At 35.3% G+C, this 19,588-nt stretch overlaps 2 protein-coding genes and 1 pseudogene across 2 annotated transcripts; 2 read left to right on the top strand and 1 right to left on the bottom strand.

Annotated features, from left to right (window-relative positions):
• Window positions 1-591: 591 nt before the first annotated feature.
• On the top strand, window positions 592-3,228 carry LOC130511604 (uncharacterized). The gene is made up of 4 exons (XM_057008822.1): window positions 592-1,880; window positions 1,966-2,065; window positions 2,159-2,548; window positions 2,622-3,228. The coding sequence occupies exons 1-4, from the start codon at window positions 973-975 to the stop codon at window positions 2,916-2,918; spliced, it is 1,695 nt and encodes a 564-aa protein (XP_056864802.1). The 5' UTR covers window positions 592-972; the 3' UTR covers window positions 2,919-3,228.
• A 4,941-nt stretch (window positions 3,229-8,169) lies between these two features.
• On the top strand, window positions 8,170-9,039 carry LOC108851964 (uncharacterized). Its single transcript, XM_018625444.2, has 3 exons — window positions 8,170-8,479; window positions 8,561-8,662; window positions 8,754-9,039. Exons 1-3 carry the CDS (start codon window positions 8,258-8,260, stop codon window positions 8,946-8,948), a joined length of 519 nt encoding a protein of 172 aa, XP_018480946.1. The 5' UTR covers window positions 8,170-8,257; the 3' UTR covers window positions 8,949-9,039.
• A 1,355-nt stretch (window positions 9,040-10,394) lies between these two features.
• LOC108852417 (cytochrome P450 81D11-like) lies at window positions 10,395-13,641 on the bottom strand (annotated as a pseudogene).
• Between the last annotated feature and the right edge of the window lie 5,947 nt (window positions 13,642-19,588).

Here is a 19,588-nt window from a genome sequence, read left to right as displayed (position 1 = left end):
GAGGGCGGATGACCAGCGGGTTACATGCAAATTTTGTGGGAAACCTCGTTATAAAGATACGGGTGGAAGAGTTCCAGTTCCATATAAAAGGATGTGGTATTTGCCTTTGACGGAAAAGTTGCAGAGGTTGTATCTTTCTGAACGCACAGCGCAACGAATGAGATGGCATGCGGAGCACTCAACAGATGGTGAGATTAGACATCCTTCAGATGCAAAAGCGTGGAAGCATTTCCAATCAAAGTATCCCGACTTTGCGTATGAGAGAAGAAATGTCTACCTTGGATTATGTACTGATGGTTTCAGCCCGTATGGCAAGAGTGGAAGACAATATTCTCTATGGCCAGTCATTGTTACACCATACAACTTACCCCCAAACTTGTGCTTACGACGAGAGTTTTTGTTTCTCTCCATTCTCGTTCCCGGACCAGAGCATCCTAAGAGATCACTTGATGTGTTTCTTCAGCCACTAATATATGAGTTGCAACAACTATGGGCTGAAGGTGCTGAAACATACGATATTTCGTGTAAAGAAAACTTTCAAATGCGGGCAGTACTAATGTGGACAATAAGTGATTTTCCAGCATATGGTATGTTATCTGGATGGACAACGCATGGAAGGCTATCATGTCCATATTGTCAAGATAACACTGATGCTTTCCAACTAAAACACGGAAGGAAAACGTGTTGGTTTGACTGTCACAGGAGATTCCTACCACCTGATCATCCATATCGTAGGAGTAGGAATTTGTTTACGAAGAACAAGAGTGTGTTTGACAGTCCACCTGCGGAAATTAGTGGGAAAGGTTTGAAGACACAACTAAGAGATTTTGGTGCAGAAAGGACACCAGACGTCGGTGGACATGAGCGTTTTCCGGTAGATGCTGTTGGAAACCTACATAACTGGCACAAAAAAGTATATTTTGGGATCTGCCATACTGGGAGGATCATTTGCTAAGGCATAATTTAGATGTCATGCATATTGAGAAGAACTTTTTTGACAATCTCATGAACACGATCCTTAACGTTCAAGGTAAAACAAAGGATAACTTGAAGTCAAGACTGGATTTAGTCGATATATGTGCTCGTTCAGAACTTCATGTTGATGAGAATGGTAGGGCACCTTTTCCCATATACCGACTTGATGCAGAAGGAAAAGATGCGGTCTTTGATTGGATTTCAAACGATGTGGAATTTCCAGACGGTTACACATCTAATTTGCGTAACTGTATCGACAGAAAGGAAGGAAAGTTTATTGGGCTAAAAAGTCACGATTGCCATGTGTTGATGCAGCGCCTTCTTCCGTTTGCCTTCAAGGAACTATTACCACGAAATGTTCATGAAGCAATTGCAGGGATAAGTGCTTTTTTCCGCGATTTATGCACGAGATCAGTGACTCTTGAAGGTATTGAAAATTTGAAGACTAACATAGCCGTGATTCAGTGCAACCTTGAGAAGATATTTCCTCCCTCATTTTTTGATGTTATGGAGCATCTTGTTATTCACCTGGCAAGAGAATTGGAACTTGGTGGTCCTGTGCAGTATAGATGGATGTATCTGTATGAGCGGTATATGTTCCATTTGAAGAAGATGGTGAAAAATTTAAGTAGGGTGGAAGGTTCTATAGTCGCACAGATGATCAATGAAGAAATTTCAAACTTTGCCGAGTACTACTTTCCAGCAGAAGTTCAAACCAACAGAAAACCTGCTCGGCATGATGATAGAGGCGAACGGGCAACATATCATGTTACGGTTCCAGACATTTTCAGAGATGTTGGACGACTTAGCGGAAAACCAAAGGACCGTCGACTTAATGAGCAGGAGCGCAGTCATTTGCAAACATATTTGCTCACCAACTGCGAAGATGTTCTTCAATATGAGAGGTAAATAAATTAGCTTACAATTTTTTATTTTAACAAGTTCAAATTTAAATCTTAATTAATTACATTATTGTCATCATATGTACAGGATTTTCATGGCACAAAAGCGGTTCGAATATAGATACGCCACAGACGAGGAACTAGAAGAAATGAAGCAGAGAGAATTTGCTGGATGGATGCTTAATTATGTGAGTGCCTTAACCAAATTAAAATATCATTTATCACATATTTATACTAATTCACATTTATTGATATAACATATATATATGTACTATTAATAGGTGTCTGCTGGTTTGGCCAGAGGTGAAACATTTGACGATTGGATACGCGAGATGGTGGTTGGACCAAAATATGTTGTGAAGTCATATCCGAGATTTTGTACTCGAGGATATGCATTCACAACTCAAAAGAGGAGACGTTCGAGAACGACCTATGATGCTGGCGTTTGTTCTGCATCAGGAGATGATGTATACTACGGAAACATACATGAGATTATGGAAATCCAGTATTTGGGCATGGTTGGATTGCGGTGTACTGTTTTCTATTGTGATTGGCACGACAACACTCCAGATCGAGGTGTGAGAACAGATGCATTTGGTGTTACATCAGTAAATTCGAGGCGAAAGCTGCAATATTATGATCCTTTCATTCTTGCTTCTCAGGCCGATCAGGTAATGATTCAGAATGATTCATCATCATATGTATTAATTTACAATTTTACTGATAATTTTTTAAATGTTACAGGTTTGTTATATCAAGTACCCCCGGGTTAGGAACAGAGATGATCCATGGGTAACTGTTACAAAACTCAACCCGAGAGGCCGAGTTCAGGGAAGTTCTGAGCTGGAAGACCCACTACAACCAAGCACATCCGGCAACTTAAGTGCAGCCGAAGATTTAGCTGGAGTTGGCCTTGTAGTCGATTTAACCGACTTCGGAGAGGAAGCCGTCGTTCACGTAGAGGATGAACCAGAGATTGGAGAGTTTCACCAAGATTCAGACTCAGATTCATCTGGTGATGATGACTCGGAAACAGATTAGCATAGATTTTTTTTTTTTTTTTAATGGGAATACCGAGGAAATTCCGACGAACATAAGGTTTTCCTCGGTATTTCCTCGGAATATACTTTGTAGATTTAGGGGTTTGATGCTAGAGTCCTGTTCCTCGGAAAAACCTCGGAAAATTCCGAGGAAATTCCGAGGAAAACAAGGGTTTGCTCGGAAATTCTCGTTCTTCCTCGGAATTCCGTCGGAAATTTCCGAGGAAATTCCGAGGAAGAATGGGTTTTTAACCGAAAACAACGTTTTGTGGATTGAATAACACGTATATAACCTTTATTAAGTGTCTTAAGCAGATTATGAAGTAAAAAATGATGTTTTATCCAATAAAACCAAATTTTACGATTGCATGAACGAAAACCACACAACATAAGATAAACACTTATACACTTTAATAAACGGTAAACGGAATACTTACGATTATTTTTGAAATTTTGTTATTTCATGGATGATGATCATCTATACAAAAAATCCTCAATGGTATGCATTACATTTGTATAAGAAATGATATCGGGAAAAAAAAATCGATTTTTGAAACCCCAAACCCTGTTTCCTCGGAATTTCCTCGGAAATTTCCGAGGAAATTCCGAGGAACATTGATTTTCATTTACCCGGGCAACCCTAGCCGCCAACTCTTTTCGTGAAAATTAAATTAATAATTTTCGAGGAAATACCGACGGAACCCATTATTTTTTCCGAGGAAATACCGACGGACTGCTTCCGTCGGACCCCTCATAATATTAGGTCTGGCCGTTCTCTTCTTCCCCATTTCTCTCTTCCTCTCTTCTCGCGAACTCCGCCGCATCTCTCTTCTCCTCCATCGATTTCCGGCGAATCAAACCCCAATCTCCTCAATTTCATTCATCAATCATGTAAGGACCCTATCCCTCTCTCTTTTCTTCAAAAATCGAGTTTGTTTATGGTGTGTAATGATGATAGAGGCGATTTTGTTAGGGTGAATGGTAGAGTAGTGTATTGAGAGTTTGAGTATGGTTTTAGGGTTTAGGATTGTGATTATTTGTTGTATTCAATTGATTTGGAATTTTTTTTTAAGTTTTTATTAATTTTGTGGTTATAAAAATCGAATTAATAATTATGTATATATATAATATGAAAGCGTTTTTTGTATATAAAATCTATTTTTGTGATTAAAACAATTTTTATTGATTAAAACTATTACTTGTAATTATTAAACATTTTTTATTGATTAAAACTTTTATTTGTAATTATTAAACAATTTTTTATTGATTAAAACTTTTTTTGTAATTTTAAACTATTTTTTTATTAAAACTTATTATTTGTAATTAATAAACTAGTTTTATTGATTAGAACTATTATTTGTAATTATTAAACTATTTTTATTTATTAAAAACTGTTTTTTGTAATTATTAAACTATTTTTTATTTATTAAAATTTTTATTTGTAATTATTAAAACTGTTTACAGGTCTTATGATGATGAGCCCCTGCCTCCACTTCGACCTCGTCGTCCCTCATCCCGAGGTCGTGGTGGTTCGGGGAGCCACTCTCGGGGTTCGTCCAGCCAACATCGGGAATCCGCATCGCCCCACAGCTCCTACCATACATCTCCCTCACCTGCACCCGCTCCCGCTTCTCCAGTCGTTCCGGGAGTGATGAGTATTAAGGAGTTGGTTCGACAGCCCGGTCGTGACCATCTTCCTTATCTCACTCAGTATCCACGTGGTCATGGTCAAACATGGTAATTAAACGTCTTTTTTTCATTAAAATTTGATTCAATATTAATAATTTGTTCCTAACATTAGGTTCGACCGATCCTCGAACGGGATCAGCACATGGATCAACGGTATGATGTACTCGTCCCTCGACAGGGGATATCGGACTTTCTCGGAATTCCCTTACAGTGAGCAGCAGATGTGGTTTCGTCAGTTTGCGGTAAGTATTCTAATTTTTTTTTTTAATCATTAATATAAAATTTCTACTAATTGTATTTTTTTCAGCAAGAATTCAACTGGAATCCCGATGATACGCTGTTTATCTATAACAGCTTTGTCCATAAAGTTATGGACAACTATGGGAAGCAGATCCACGAGTGGAAGAAGAAGTGGCTAGTGAACAAGGTAAAATTTAATTTATTAAACATTTTTTTATTAAACTATTTTATTTATTTATTTAACTATTATCTATTTTTTATTTATTAAAAGGTTCCAAAAACGATCAACCCCAAGGTCTGGGAGGAGTTGTGTGTTCATTGGAGTAAGGATGAGACGAAAGAAATTTCCTCCACCAACTCCACCAACCGCAAGAGCGATCGTAAAGGGAAGGGCATCTACAAACACAACTTGGGTGCCCAGTCTGTTGCCACTCTGGCTGATCGCATGGTAAGTTCAGTCTCTTTTTCTCCAATTATTTAAGTTTTGAAATTTTATTTTTTGTGTATTTCTTCTAATTACTAATGTTTAATTTATTTTTTCAAGGCGGAACAAAATGATGGTGAGCCGGTTGATGATTACGAACTAATGAAGACGGCGTATACTAACAAGAAGACCGGGGAGATTGATGATGGCGTTGTGAGGGAAGTGGTCAGCCTGGTCCAAACTCATATGGAAGAAGAACTGTCTCAGCTTCAGACCGACGAAGACGATTCGACGGCTGCGACCAACTTGACCCGGAGTCGAATCAACGAAATCGTGGAATCAGTAAGTTCTTTTTCTTTAAGTTCAATTCATTTATTTCTTGATTTTTTTAATCCTCTTTTCTTTTTATATTAATTTGGTTATTTTCTATTTCAGTCGGTTCCAAAGAAGAAAGGACGTTTGGTCGGTTTGGGTCGTCGCTCCCGGTCGGTTCCTACTGCTTCACAACAGCCCTTCGTTGATCCAGAAGTACTTATGGGTCAGTTGAAGGACAAGGATGATCGCATATCTGCGTTGGAGGCCCAGATGGCGAGTCAACAGGCGGGCTTTGAGGCACAGAGGAGGCAGCAAGAGCAAATGATGGAGATGATGAGGAGGATGTACCCGAACGAGGTGTTCCCGGACGTGCAAGACCCATAGTTCTTTTTTTTTTTTCAAAAACTCGGAATGGTTTTTTTTTCAGAATGTTTTATTTTGATTTGTACAACTTTGAATTATTATCTAATATGTTTTCTATTTTAATTTTAATTTCATATTTTCGAATTTAAATTAACAAAATTACAAATTAAAAAAAAAAAAAAATTGAAAATTCCGAGGAAGAGGGTCCTCGGAAATTTCCGAGGGACATTTTCCTCGGAATATTCTGAGGGCTAGTTTCCTCGGAAACTTCCGACGAGTGTGCCTCGGAATATTTCCTCGGAAATTTCCGAGGAAAATAGCCCTCACAATATTCCGAGGAATATTTCCCTCGGAAATTACTGATGATTTTTCCGAGGACCCTTCCGACGGAAACTTTCGAGGATCATTCCATCGGAAAATCCATCGGAATATACCGACGAACATTTCCCTCGGTATATTCCGAGGAAGATTCCGACGACTACTGATCCTCGGAAATCCCTCGGAAATATGTTTCCTCGGTATTTCGTCGGAAATTTCCGAGGGAATTCCGAGGAACATTGAAATTCCGAGGAAATATTTCCGACGGCTGTAGTCCTCGGTATTTCCTCGGAATACCTTTATTCCGAGGAAATACCGAGGAATTCAGCCGTCAGTAAGCCGCTATTTTCTTGTAGTGTAAACCCTACAATTTAAACACCTGAGCTACCATAAAAACAAAAATGAGACCCTTTGGTTTGATCTTTACGGTCATGTTCTTGGTCTCAGCCTTTTCGGAATCAAGAACCGCCGATTGCAGAGTTCTCCTTGGTGGCTCATGGGAGGATATAGGTCAATCTAAGAATCATGGAGTTGATTTGCGAAGTAAAGAATTGTTAAGGGTCGTGATACGTGGTTATAAAAGGCTACGCTCGCTCTCTTCAGCTGGAGAGAGAATGCACACAATGGCTTCAGGACCGAGCAGGAGAGGTGCTGGTCACTAAAAGACTATTAATCCATGCACTTACATTGTTTCAATAAATCAATATTTGCTTAGCTCAGGTTATAGTAAATGATTTTCATTTGTTATAGGTTATTATATTTATTCAGTCGTCAAAGATCAATGTAAAGTTTAGAAGGGAAAGATTCTTTGATCATAACAATAGTCGGTTCCTTATACAATATAATAAAACCATATATAGTACGTGCCAATAAATTGATAATTTTGTTTTTGATTGAATCTACAGAATAGTTTGAGATCCACTTTAACCGTGTAAATTCGACATGAATCAGTTTTTGCCATTATGGTATACTAAGGAAACAACCACACAATCATCAAAGCTTTAACAGCAAAACTACTATCTTATAAAGAACACAATGATTATTTCATGTTATACTACCACGTCGTAGTTAGAAATTGGATTAACATCGGTCGCAACTTCCAAGGTTCCGAATTTTGATGAGATGCAAACACATATTTTGTGTTCCAAGTGTTGCCTTTGGGGTACCAAAAGGGACATTTTGTTTTGTTGTCCTTCTATGGGAGCCGGAAATAGAGAAGCTATAAGCTACACACTTCGGAATAAGGCCCGATAAGGACGATATTTAATTATTGCCATCCACCTCTGGAAATTCGTATTCCCTAAACTGTCAGGTAATCAGAAAATTACTACAGTAGAACTTTTATAAATTAATATTTCAATAAATTAATATATACTAAAAATCTTTATAAATTAACATTATTAATTTATAGAGGTTTCATTGTACTTACAAAGTTTTTTTTTTTTTGAAAAAAAAATGGTTAAACCCGGATCAATGATGATACAAGCCTAACTCCCGGGTGAAGCTATATCCCACGGATAGACTCTCTTCTTGGCATTCAAATGAGCCGAAAGCAATGATCCATATTCGTGTGGTCAATGGGAATCGAATCCGGGACCGTATTTGAAGCCGAAGTTTTCTCAAGTACCACTAGACTAACTCCGCTGGTTAAGATTTTTTTACAAAATTATTTGTTATTACTAAATTTCTTTGGAAAATTTGACAAAAAGTTTGAATAAATAATTTTCTTTAGTTAAATTTTTTTTTTTTTATCAACTTATACAGACTTATGTAAATTATATGTAAATTACGTAAACTAAAATGGTAACTCTGTTCCACGTAGAAAGTTTTGTTAATTTGGAACGGTGATGAGAAAATTAATCAAAAGCCTATTTAAAGGCCCATTTAAATTTCTCTTTTACACACCAGCGAGCATTTTCTACCATATATCTCTTTTGCAGGTTTTTGGTTGTAAACTTAAAACTTAAAAGCAAAAGACAGAGAAGGCGAGGATGAGTACGACGAAGCCAAGCCGGAGCGACGAAGTATCCGACCCAGATCAGCAGATCAAAAACTCGAACGTGATCAGAGCCGGTTTCGATTCCTTGGCACCTAAGCGACCCACTAAACCCACCAGGAGCGAGCCAGAACATCTCATATGCTTCTCTACTTCGGAGCAAACCACAGACCACCCAGAGGCTGACAAGTTCCAAACTCTCCAGTCACAAACTCATGTTCGGTTTCTTCTAGCTCACTCTTTTTCTCTTCACGTAAACTTATCAGTCATAATAGAGATTGTGGTTAAAAAATTTCAGGGTAATATTCTGCATGAAGGAGGTTCATCCGTTATTCAAGATGAGTTCTTAGAGACAGAGTACTACACGAACCTCACCGCCATTGATAAGCAACACCACACGGTTCTCATTTTTTTCTCTCTTTTAGTTCTTAATTTCAGCTGAAGAAAGTTAACTTTGTAGTAAAAATGTGGCTCTGTTTCTCTGGAACTAGACCGGAAGTGGGTTTATAAATGTGGTGAAGGAAGATGGCGGTGAAGAGACCGTTACAGCCGCAGCTGCACTCGACGACGGAGGAGAAAAGGCGGTTTACAGAAGCAACCCGGCGACAAACGACTGGATTCCTGTGGCGGAGGAAGACCTTACTTCCGAGTTTTCATCTAAACCGAACCGAAGCGAGAGTTCTTGAATAAGATCCTTAACAATGTTTCTTATCTTCTTCCAGATGCTGTGTGTTTCTTGTAATAAAAGTTGAAATAAAAGAATTAAATGTTTTGTCAGTAATCTGAAAAAAAAAATCAACAGGGATAAGAAGAAGATTTCAACCCTCAAATTAATATCCATGATGAGATAAACTTTCTGTGGACTGTATTAGATAGAGCAAACGCATACATCAAAAGATATATCATCTCGCTACAATAATGTAGGATACACCACTTGGATCTTTATGTTTAGCTCCACAAAATTACCAACACGATTGTAGCACGTGGAACATCGTACCCATCGATGACACATTCAGAAGATGAGAATTGAGGAGCTATAAGTGGTGCCACAGGGTAAAGACTCATAGTGTCTCGGACACGACATTGTTTAAGTAGTTCATATTCACCAAATCTTTCTCTTAATTTCAACCAACGACGATTACTTGATGATGATGGTGAATGGTGATTCCATTTGAGTATCAGTTTTTTATTATCTCGTTGCCTCTAGTATTTGTGGATAATTCAGTAGACTTGACATTGCCCATTCCACGGCTAAGACCCATGTACCTGTCACTCCTATTAGCATCATCTGATAAGAAAATCCAATAATGAAAATGGGACCGTTGTTGTGTGACATAAACGAGAGTATGGGACTAATATTAATTTTCCCCCTCCTTTTTTTTTGTTTGGTTTAAATGCATTATGTATTTGTCGTCGTTCCTTCGTTTCTAGTTATTTCCAGCTAGGGTTGAAGATAACAATCAAGAATAATGATCGGTGTTAACATCAGTATAGTAACTGTCGCAACTCCACCTTAATAAAGGCTGTTCTTGTTACCTCACCAGTACACACTTTATTTCTAGATCTGAATATTGTTGTAAAAGGAAAGAATAGGATCCGTAATAAATTCTCCTACCTACTAAATCGGGCAATTTTTTATTTCAACCTAAATACATTAATGTTATCAACGAAATTAATTAGCAAAGAGCTGAATAGACAGTAATGTTATCAACGAAATTAATTCTCCGAAATTATTTCAGTTGGCTTCTGTTTGTGGTTCATGGTGGGTGTCTCCCACTCGTTTCTGTTCTGGAAATTCAGATCTGTTGGTTTTGTCTCTCTTGCTCCAGTCTCCTATGCTCTCTGTTCTTACATGTGCATCTATATGGTGTTGGTGGTTTTTTGGATGGGCTAGGTTCGGTGGGGTTATTCTTCTCGTGGTGTGCTTTGTGCCTTCTCAGACCTTGGGTTGTCTGTCCTCGGTGATGGTGCGTGTAGTGCGTTTTTAGGGTTGTGGATTTTCTTCTTGTGGTATCTGTGGCAGTGCATGTGGTGTTTTCTTGCGTTGGTGGATCGTCTATGGCGCATCTGTATCATGTGGCACATAGCTGTGAGTTGGCTTTGTTCCGGATTGGAAGTCTTACGGTCGGTTACCGGATCTGAAGGTCGACGGTGTGCTCTTCTTATTGTAGACACAACAAGCTATGCTCTGCAGAGTGGTGAAGATGATAAAAACATACAGCAATGTTTGGTCTATCCTCAAGCTGTTTATCGTTCGTCAAGTTTTAAGAACTATTTTGTTGGGATCTAGTTCTTTCTTTGAAATTTAATCATTTACCATAGCCCTTAGTGGTGTGCATGGATATATTTAGTTTCTTATCTATAGTGTTACATGATGTACGCTTTATTGTAGACAGATAATTCGGAATAAAACAATTCTTCAGTGTTAAAAAAAAAAAGAGCTGAATAGACAATATTTCACCCAATAGTAGAAATGTCTTAAAACTTGTTGAACCACCCAATACTTTTATTTTCATAATTCTTTATAAATAACCATCACTACCGGGTTCTACACAAATAATTACATAGACTGTATCATTTTACGGGCAACGATACGTGACTTGCACTTGGCTCGCAACGGAGTAGCTTTAGGCATAGACGCATAGTGAGCCCTTTGTCTTCCGTCATGTCCACAAGTTCTTCACCAACTCTCTCCCACTCGAAACACTGAATCAAACACCCAAGAGCCAGGCTCACTAGTCGCTTCCCAAGCTCGACTCCAGGACAAGCTCGCCGTCCCATCCCAAACGGCATTAGCTTTTGAGCCTCTCCTTCTTTCTCGAATCTCTCCGGCTTGAACATCTCTGCCTCTTCCCATATACCAGGATCTCTATGCATAGCCCATACGTTGGTTAACAACATCGTGCCACGTGGCATATCATATCCCGCAACTTTACACTCATCGGATGAAAAATGTGGGAGGAGTAGAGGAACCGGAGGGTACAAACGAAATGTTTCAGACGATGTACTGGAGATAAGGGAGCTTTTCAATGTTTGATTCGTCAATTAACCGGTCTGAACCGATTTTTACATCGATTTCTGCTCTTGCTTTCTCTAGTATCTCTGGATGGTTCAACAAATTCGACAATGCCCATTCTAATGTTATTGAGGATGTGTCTGTCCCCGCAATAACCAGAGACTGTATATGCATATTAAATAGTTAGTAAACTCTCATTGTAGATGTACTACTATATATCTATACTATTAAAGTAGATGACTGTTTATGAATATGCTTCCGAAATTTCTAAGTAATTACAAAAATTGTCTATATTTTTTTCCAGCATTATTTGCAACCAATCAAAAGTTATTATTTTGTAATTACATTAAAAAGTATTTAATATAATTCAGTTTCTAGTGTTTTTGAAAATTTTATTTCTTAAATGTTTGCACCATATCTTTCCAAAAAATCTTTTATATTATTAATTATTTGAAAGCATTTATTAAATGAAATCTTAAGATAAAATCAAGTTGAAATAACAAATGATTAAATCAACGAAATCATAATACGGGTCTGAATTATCTCAACTCTTTTTCATTTAAAATAAAAACTAAACCACATAAATTTAATAAAATTATAGAAAATATTTTGAAACACACAAACGATTTTTTCAATACAAGAATGTTGAAGATATAAAATATTTTTATTTAAATTAAAAAAATCAGTATAAAATAAGTTTAACTTTAGTTTAAATAAATAAAATCATATTACAGGTTAGAATTATTTAGAGTCTTCTAAAATTTATTCATATTGAAAATAAAAAAAATAAGTCATATAAGTAAATTTAAGATAAATTTCATAAAACGTTAAAATATATAATTTATCAAAAATCATAATTTTTATTACGTAAAATAATTTTCAAACAAAAAATATACCCGCCCTTTTTAAGGGCGGGTCAAAATCTAGTAACTTAGTTAGAGTCCAATTTTACAAGTATTATTTTAACATTTTACACGTATCAAAAATTTGAAATGCGTTTATATCTATATATAATAGCAAACAATGTTTATGATAAATAAAATTATTTATAAAACTTATGTATTTCTGTCATTAATATTTAATTTCAACTAAATATAAATTGTATTGGAATTTTAAAGTACCTCTATTTGTGTAATAAAAATGATGCTCATAAACCTGAGGGATTATGTACTTACGATTATGATTCCTTTGATGATGATATCAGTATAATACTTAGGTTGGTTTTCTTGGAGGGAAAGCAAGTGATCGATCAAAGTTTGACCTCTTTCTTTCTCTGCACGTTTCTCATCAACCAGACCTTGCAGGAATCCATCGAACCGTTTCTCAAAATCTGTGACCCAGCGTATGATCGGAAGATAGTCAGCTGGATTTCCAGCTCCAGCTCCGGCCACCGCCTCCGATATAAGTTCCCTCACAACTTTGGCCTCGTCATTGTCTTCTGTGCCACTACCGTAATATCGTTTTCCGGCTACCATCCTGATGATATTGTTGAAAGACAAGTTGGCTAATAATGATTTCATCTCCACTTCAACAAATCCCTGTGAGGCGTATACCGATCGGAAAATATATATTAAACTCCCGAATAAGAAACCTTACAAGACATTGAACATTAGGGATCGAGTATAGATTAGATAAGCATGAAAGGTTGGACAAATATATAATCACATGGAGTAAATAACTTTTGTCGCCACGCATTGATGTCTAACGTAAACAACGGCGCAAATCGTGAGAGTTGATTTGCTCTAATGCAAAGAACAAAATGATTGATGAATAGAAATGTCTTACGTGTAAGGAGTTTCTCGACAGGTGTGTTATGAGCCGTCGGATCTCGTCTTTACGGATAGACATGAAGGTACTGACCCTATGAGAAGAGAATATCTCGACGGCGGCGATGCGGCGGAGATTCCTCCAGTGGTCGCCGTAAGACGCTGAAATCATGATGGTGGAGTCGTATGCGACGTGTTTCCCGATGATGAGCTCGGGACGGTTCGCGAGAACGATATCGTTTCTTGTGAAGCATTCTTCGGCTACGGTATGCGAGGAGACGACATAGACGAGGCGGTTTCCTAGGCGGAGATGGAAGATGGGAGTCTTGCCGAGTGACTGAGAGAGGGAGAGGAGTGTTCGCTGGACAGGGTGCTTGAGGAGATGGAGGTGGCCGATAAACGGTAGAGAGTAAGCGGGAGAAGGAGGAAGATTCAGTTTCCGAGTTGAGTTTGTGAACAAGAACTTGGTAGAGATGAAGATAAGCAGAAAGGATACAAGTAAAATTAGAGTGAAGTCCATTTTTTCTTTTGTTGGTTGCTTAACTCTTTTGGATCTGTCTTTGTTTGTGTGTGGGAGATTGAAACCACATGTGTACTCTTTAGTCTTGAAATAGGTTTAAATAATTTTTGAAGCAGATTATTTTTGTTTTTAGAACCGACTTGACAGATAATTGGCCGTATAGAACAAAATAAAATATGGTTGATAGAAAGTGTTTTTCTGAGAAAGGGATTCGTGTGATGCATAGGCAAATTTATCTATGTATTTCTCCTTCTAATTCATACTAGGTAATGAATCCACGCGATATCGCGTGGAACTCATTTTTTATAAATAAATAATTATTTTATAATTTATATTTTATAGAAAAATTAATTTTATTTTCAAATAAATTTTCATGTCAAAACGTATGAAAATATTTATTTATAGATAATATTAGAAATGTATATTTTATAGTTTGAAATTACAACTAAAATAAAAATATATCAATACCAATAAAATTATACATCTTTTATTAATATAAGTAAGTTATTCTAAAATTTTAAATTATATCAATTTATAATAAATAAAAGATCTATTTTTAAACATTAAAATAGTTTTAAATAAAAAATATATTGTTTACTGGGATATGTGTAAGCTAATTTAATTTAGTTAGTATTACAAAATCATGAGTTATGTGTAATATGAAAAAATAAAGACAGACATATTTGTATAAAATTTAAATATTAACTTATACACAACTCTTCAAACAAATAATAAAAAGATACATCTTAATATATAATGAAAAACATAATTTTTAACAAGAAATAAAATTCCTAAAAAAATAAACAATTTTTTCAACATTGTTTGGGATTTTTTCATGTAAAAATTATGAGATGCAAATTTCATGTATAAAACTTAAGAGTTTTAAATTTTCATATCAATACACTGATTTTTAGATATAAAATAATTACAAATATTTATGAAATATTAATAATAGATATTAGCATAATAAAACGAAAATACATAAATATTTGTATAAAAAATTAAGACATGCAACCTTCCATATATATGTATATGAATAGTCACATATTTTTTAATTTAAAGGTGGTTATTTTGAAATGATAATTATACGAATATTCGCAACTTTTCAAGTCAAATAGTCATGTATTTTCAATTTAAAGGTAGTTATTTTGAAATGGTACATATATGAATAGTCACAATTTTTCATTTAAATAAGTACATTTTTAATTTAAATATTAATTAATATACAAATCTAAAAATAAATAATGAAAAGACACATCTTAATATATAATGAAAAGACACAATTTTTAACAAAAAATAAAATTGCTATCAAAGTCTAAAGATTAGTTGTTAAGTTAATTAAAATCTCTACAGTTTCTGAAAATATTAGCTTAATATCATCATAGCTAGTTCTCTATCAATAGATAAAATTATAATGATTATGTGCAATTATACAATTCAAAAAACTTAAAATCTCTTAAAATTGCTTAAAACAATCAGTGGGCAGAGTAATGACAATCACATAAAGTTCATAAAATTCTGAAAATTCTGTGCAGTTATGTATTTTAAAAACTCTAAAATCTCTCAAAATTGCACGAAACAAACCAGTAGATAGGATAATGACGTTTAAATACAATTTAGAAACGTCTCAAGACATTCCAAAGATGTCTGGTGACATTCCACAACCTTATGTGTAATGTCCACGTATGTTTTAGGATATTAAGTTTTTCTTCGAGCGTCAAACGACCACTCTTCAGTAAAACTATCATAACTTTTAACTAAGAACCCCAATTGACCTCAAACTGGTGGCATTGGAAATCTTATCAAAATTTCTATCAATTATGAAAAGATGAGCTCAGTTTCACCATAGCTAGTTCTCTACCAATAGATAAAATTCTGAAAATTATGTGCAATTATACATTTCAAAAAACTAAAAATCTCCTAAAATTACTTAAAATGTACCAGTGGATAAGGTAATGACGTTCACAGACAGTTCAGAAATGTCACATGACATTGTACAACTGTCTTTGGAAGTCCACAAATGTTTTAGAATAGTAAGTTATCTCTTCAAGCGTCAAACGACCAAACTTCATTAAAACTATCATTAACTTTTTATCGAGGACATTCCAAGAAAGTCCTATGACATTCCAAAGAAGCCTTATGATATTCCAAAGATGTCTGATGATATTCCACAACCTTATGTTCAATGTCCACATATGTCTTAAGATATTAAGTTTATTCTTCGTGCGTCAAACAACCACTCTTCTGTAAAACTACCATAACTTTTAACTAAGAACCCCGATTGACGTCAATGGTGGCATTGGAAAGCTAATCAAAATCTGTAATGTTTCTGAAGAGATGAGCTCAATATCACCATAGCTAGTTCTCTATAAGTAGATAAAATTATGAAGATTATGTGCAATTATACAATTAAAAAAAACTCAAAATCTCTCAAAGTTGTTTAAAACATACCAGTGGTGGCAGGATAATGACGATCACAAAAAGTTCATAAAGCTTTGAAATTTTTGAAAATTCTGAAAATTTTGTGCAGTTATGTATTTATATAACTCCAAAATCTCCCAAAATTGTTCGAAACAAACCAGTAGATACAATAATGACGTTCAAATACAATTTAGGAACGTCTTAGTACATTCCAAGGATGTCTTATGACATTCCAAGGTTGTCTGGTGACATTCCACAACCTTATGTGCAATGTCCACATATGTCTTAAGATATTAAATTTCTTCTTCGTGCGTTAAACGACCACTCTTCAGTAAAACTATCATAACTTTTGACTAATGATTGACCTCAAACTGGTGGCATTGTTAAGTTCATAAAACTCTGAAATTTCTGAAAATTTTGAAAGTTTTGTACAGTTATGAATTTAAATAACTCCAAAATCTCTCAATATTGATCGAAACAAACATAATTGGGTAATGACATTTGGATACAGTTTATCAACGTCTTAGGACATTCCAAGGAAGTCTTATGACATTCCAAGGAAGTCTTATGACATTCCAAAAAATGTCTGCTTACATTCCACAACCTTATGTGCAATGTCCACATATGGCTTAGGATATTAAATTTCCTCTTCGTGCGTCCAACTACCACTCTTCAGTAAAATTATCAAAACTTTTGACTAAGAACCCCGATTGACCTCAAACTGGTGGCATTGGAAAGCTATTCAAAACCTCTCCCGTTTCTGAAAAGATGAGCTCAATTTCACCATAGCTAGTTCTCTATCAATAGATAAAATCTTGAAGATTATATGCAGTTATACATTACAAAAAAACTCAAAATCTCTCAAAGTTGGTTAAAACGTACCAGTGGACAGGATAATGACGATCACATAAAGTTCATATAACCCTGAAATTTCTGAAAATTCCAAAAACGTTGTGCAGTTATGTATTTAAATAGTCTCAGATTCTACCAAAATTGTTCGAAATAAACTAGTGGATACAGTAATGACGTTCAAATACAGAACGTCTTAGGACATTCCAAAGAAGTCTTATGACATTCCAAGGAAGTCTTATGACATTCCAAGGAAGTCTTATGATATTCTAAAGAAGTCTTATGACATTCCAAAGATGTTTGGTGACATTACACAACCTTATGTGCAACGTCCATAGATGTCTTAGGATATTAAGTTCCTTCTTTGTGCGTAACGATCACTCTTCAGTAAAACTATCATAATTTTTTACTAAGGACCCCGATTGACCTCAAACTGGTGGCATTGTTAAGTTCATAAAACTCTGAAATTTCTGAAAATTCTGAAAACTTTGTGCAGTTATGTATTTAAATAACTCCAATATCTCTCAAAACTACTCAAAACAAACCAAAATAGGGTAATGACGTTTAAATACAATTTTAGGAAAGTCTCAGGACATTCCAAGGAGTCTTATGAAATTTCAAAGAAGTCCTATGACATTTCAAAGAAGTCCAATGACATTCCAAGGATGTCTGCTTACATTCCACAACCTTATGTGCAATGTCCACATATGGCTTAGGATATTAAATTTCATGTTCGTGCGTCAAACAATCACTCTTCAGTAAAATTATCAAAACTTTTGACTAAAAACCCTAATTGATCTCAAAACTGGTGGCATTAGAAAGCTAATAAAAATCTCTACCGTTTCTGAAAAGATGAGCTCAATTTCAACATACCTAGTTCTTTATCAATAGATAATATTTTGATGATTATGTGTAATTATACATTACAAAAACACTCAAAATCTCCCAAAGTTGCTTAGACCGTACCAGTGGGTAAGGTATTGACGATCACATAAAGTTCATAAAACTCTGATTTTTCTGAAAATTCTGAAAATTTTGTGCAAATATTTTTTAAATAACTCCAAAATCTTCCAAAATTGTTCGAATAAAACCAGTGGATACAATAATGACGTTCAAATACAAGTTATGAACGTCTCATGACATTTCAAAGAAGTCTTATGACATTCCAAGGAAGTCTTATGACATTCTAAAGAAGTCTTATGACAATCCAAGGATGTCTGCTTACATTCCACAACCTTATGTGCAATGTCCACAGATGGCTTAGGATATTAAATTTTTTTTTCGTGCGTCAAACGACCACTCTTCAGTAAAATTATCAAAACTTTTGACTAAGAACCCGGGGTGACCTCAAACTGGTGGCATTGGAAAGCTAATCAAAATCTCTACCGTTTCTTAAAAGATGAGCTCAATTTCACCATAGTTAGTTCTCTATCAATAGATAAAATTTTGAAGATTATGTGCAATTATACATTACAAAAAAACTCAAAATCTCCCGGAGTTTCTTAAAACGTAACGGTGGACAAGATAATGACGATCACATAAAGTTCATAAATCCCTGAAATTTTTGAAAATTCTGAAATTTTTGTGCAGTTATGTATTTAAATAACTCTAAAATCTCCAAAAATTGTTCGAAACAAACCAGTAGATACAGTAATGACGTTCAAATACAATTTAGGGACGTCTCTGGACATTCCAAGAAAGTCTTATGACATTCCAAGGAAGTCTTATGACATTCCAAAGATGTCTGGTGACATTCCACAATCATATGTGCAATGTCCACAAATGTCTTAAGATATTAAATTTCTTCTTCGTGCGTCAAACGACCACTCTTCAGTAAAATTATCATAACTTTTGACTAAGGACCCCGATTGACTTCAAACTGGTGGCATTGTTTAGTTCATAAAACTCTGAAATTTCTGAAAATTTTGAAAGTTTTGTGTAATTATGAATTTAAATAACTTTACAATCTCCCAAAATTGCTCGAAACAAACCAAAATAGGGTAATAATGCTCAAATACAGTTTAAGAACGTCTCAGGACATTCCAAGGAAGTCTTATGACATTCCAAGGAAGTCTTATGACATTCCAAAGAAGTCTTATGACATTCCAAAGAATTCTTATGACATTCCAAGGATGTCTGCTTACATTCCACAACCATATGTGCAATGTTCACGGATGGCTTAGGATCTTAAGTTTCCTCTTCCTGCGTCAAACGACCACTCTTCAATAAAATTATCAAAAATTTTGACTAAGGACCCCGATTGACCTTAAACTGGTGGCATTGGAAAGCTAATCAAAATCTCTACCGTTTCTGAAAAGATGAGCTCAATTTCACCATAGCTAGTTCTCTATCAATAAATAAAATTTTGAATATTATGTGCAATTATACATTACAAAAAAACTCAAAATCTTCCAAAGTTACTTAAAACATATCAGTGGGCAGGGTAATGACGATCACATAAAGTTCATAAAACCCTGAAATTTCTGAAAATTCTGAAAACTTTGTGCAGTTATGTATTTTAATAACTTTAAAATCTCCCTAATTGTTCGAAATAAACCAGTGGATACAGTAATGACGTTCAAATACAGTTTAGGAACGTTTCAGGACATTCCAAAGAAGTCTTATGACATTTTAAAGAAGTCTTATGACATTCCAAAGAAGTCTTATGACATTCTATGGATGTATGGTGATATTCCACAACCTTATGTGCAATGTCCACAGATGTCTTACGATATTAAGTTTCTTCTTTGTGCA

Source organism: Raphanus sativus, chromosome 4 (assembly GCF_000801105.2).
Source record: "Raphanus sativus cultivar WK10039 chromosome 4, ASM80110v3, whole genome shotgun sequence".
Taxonomy (NCBI): domain Eukaryota; kingdom Viridiplantae; phylum Streptophyta; class Magnoliopsida; order Brassicales; family Brassicaceae; genus Raphanus; species Raphanus sativus.
This window is presented reverse-complemented; position numbering and strand designations above follow the sequence as displayed.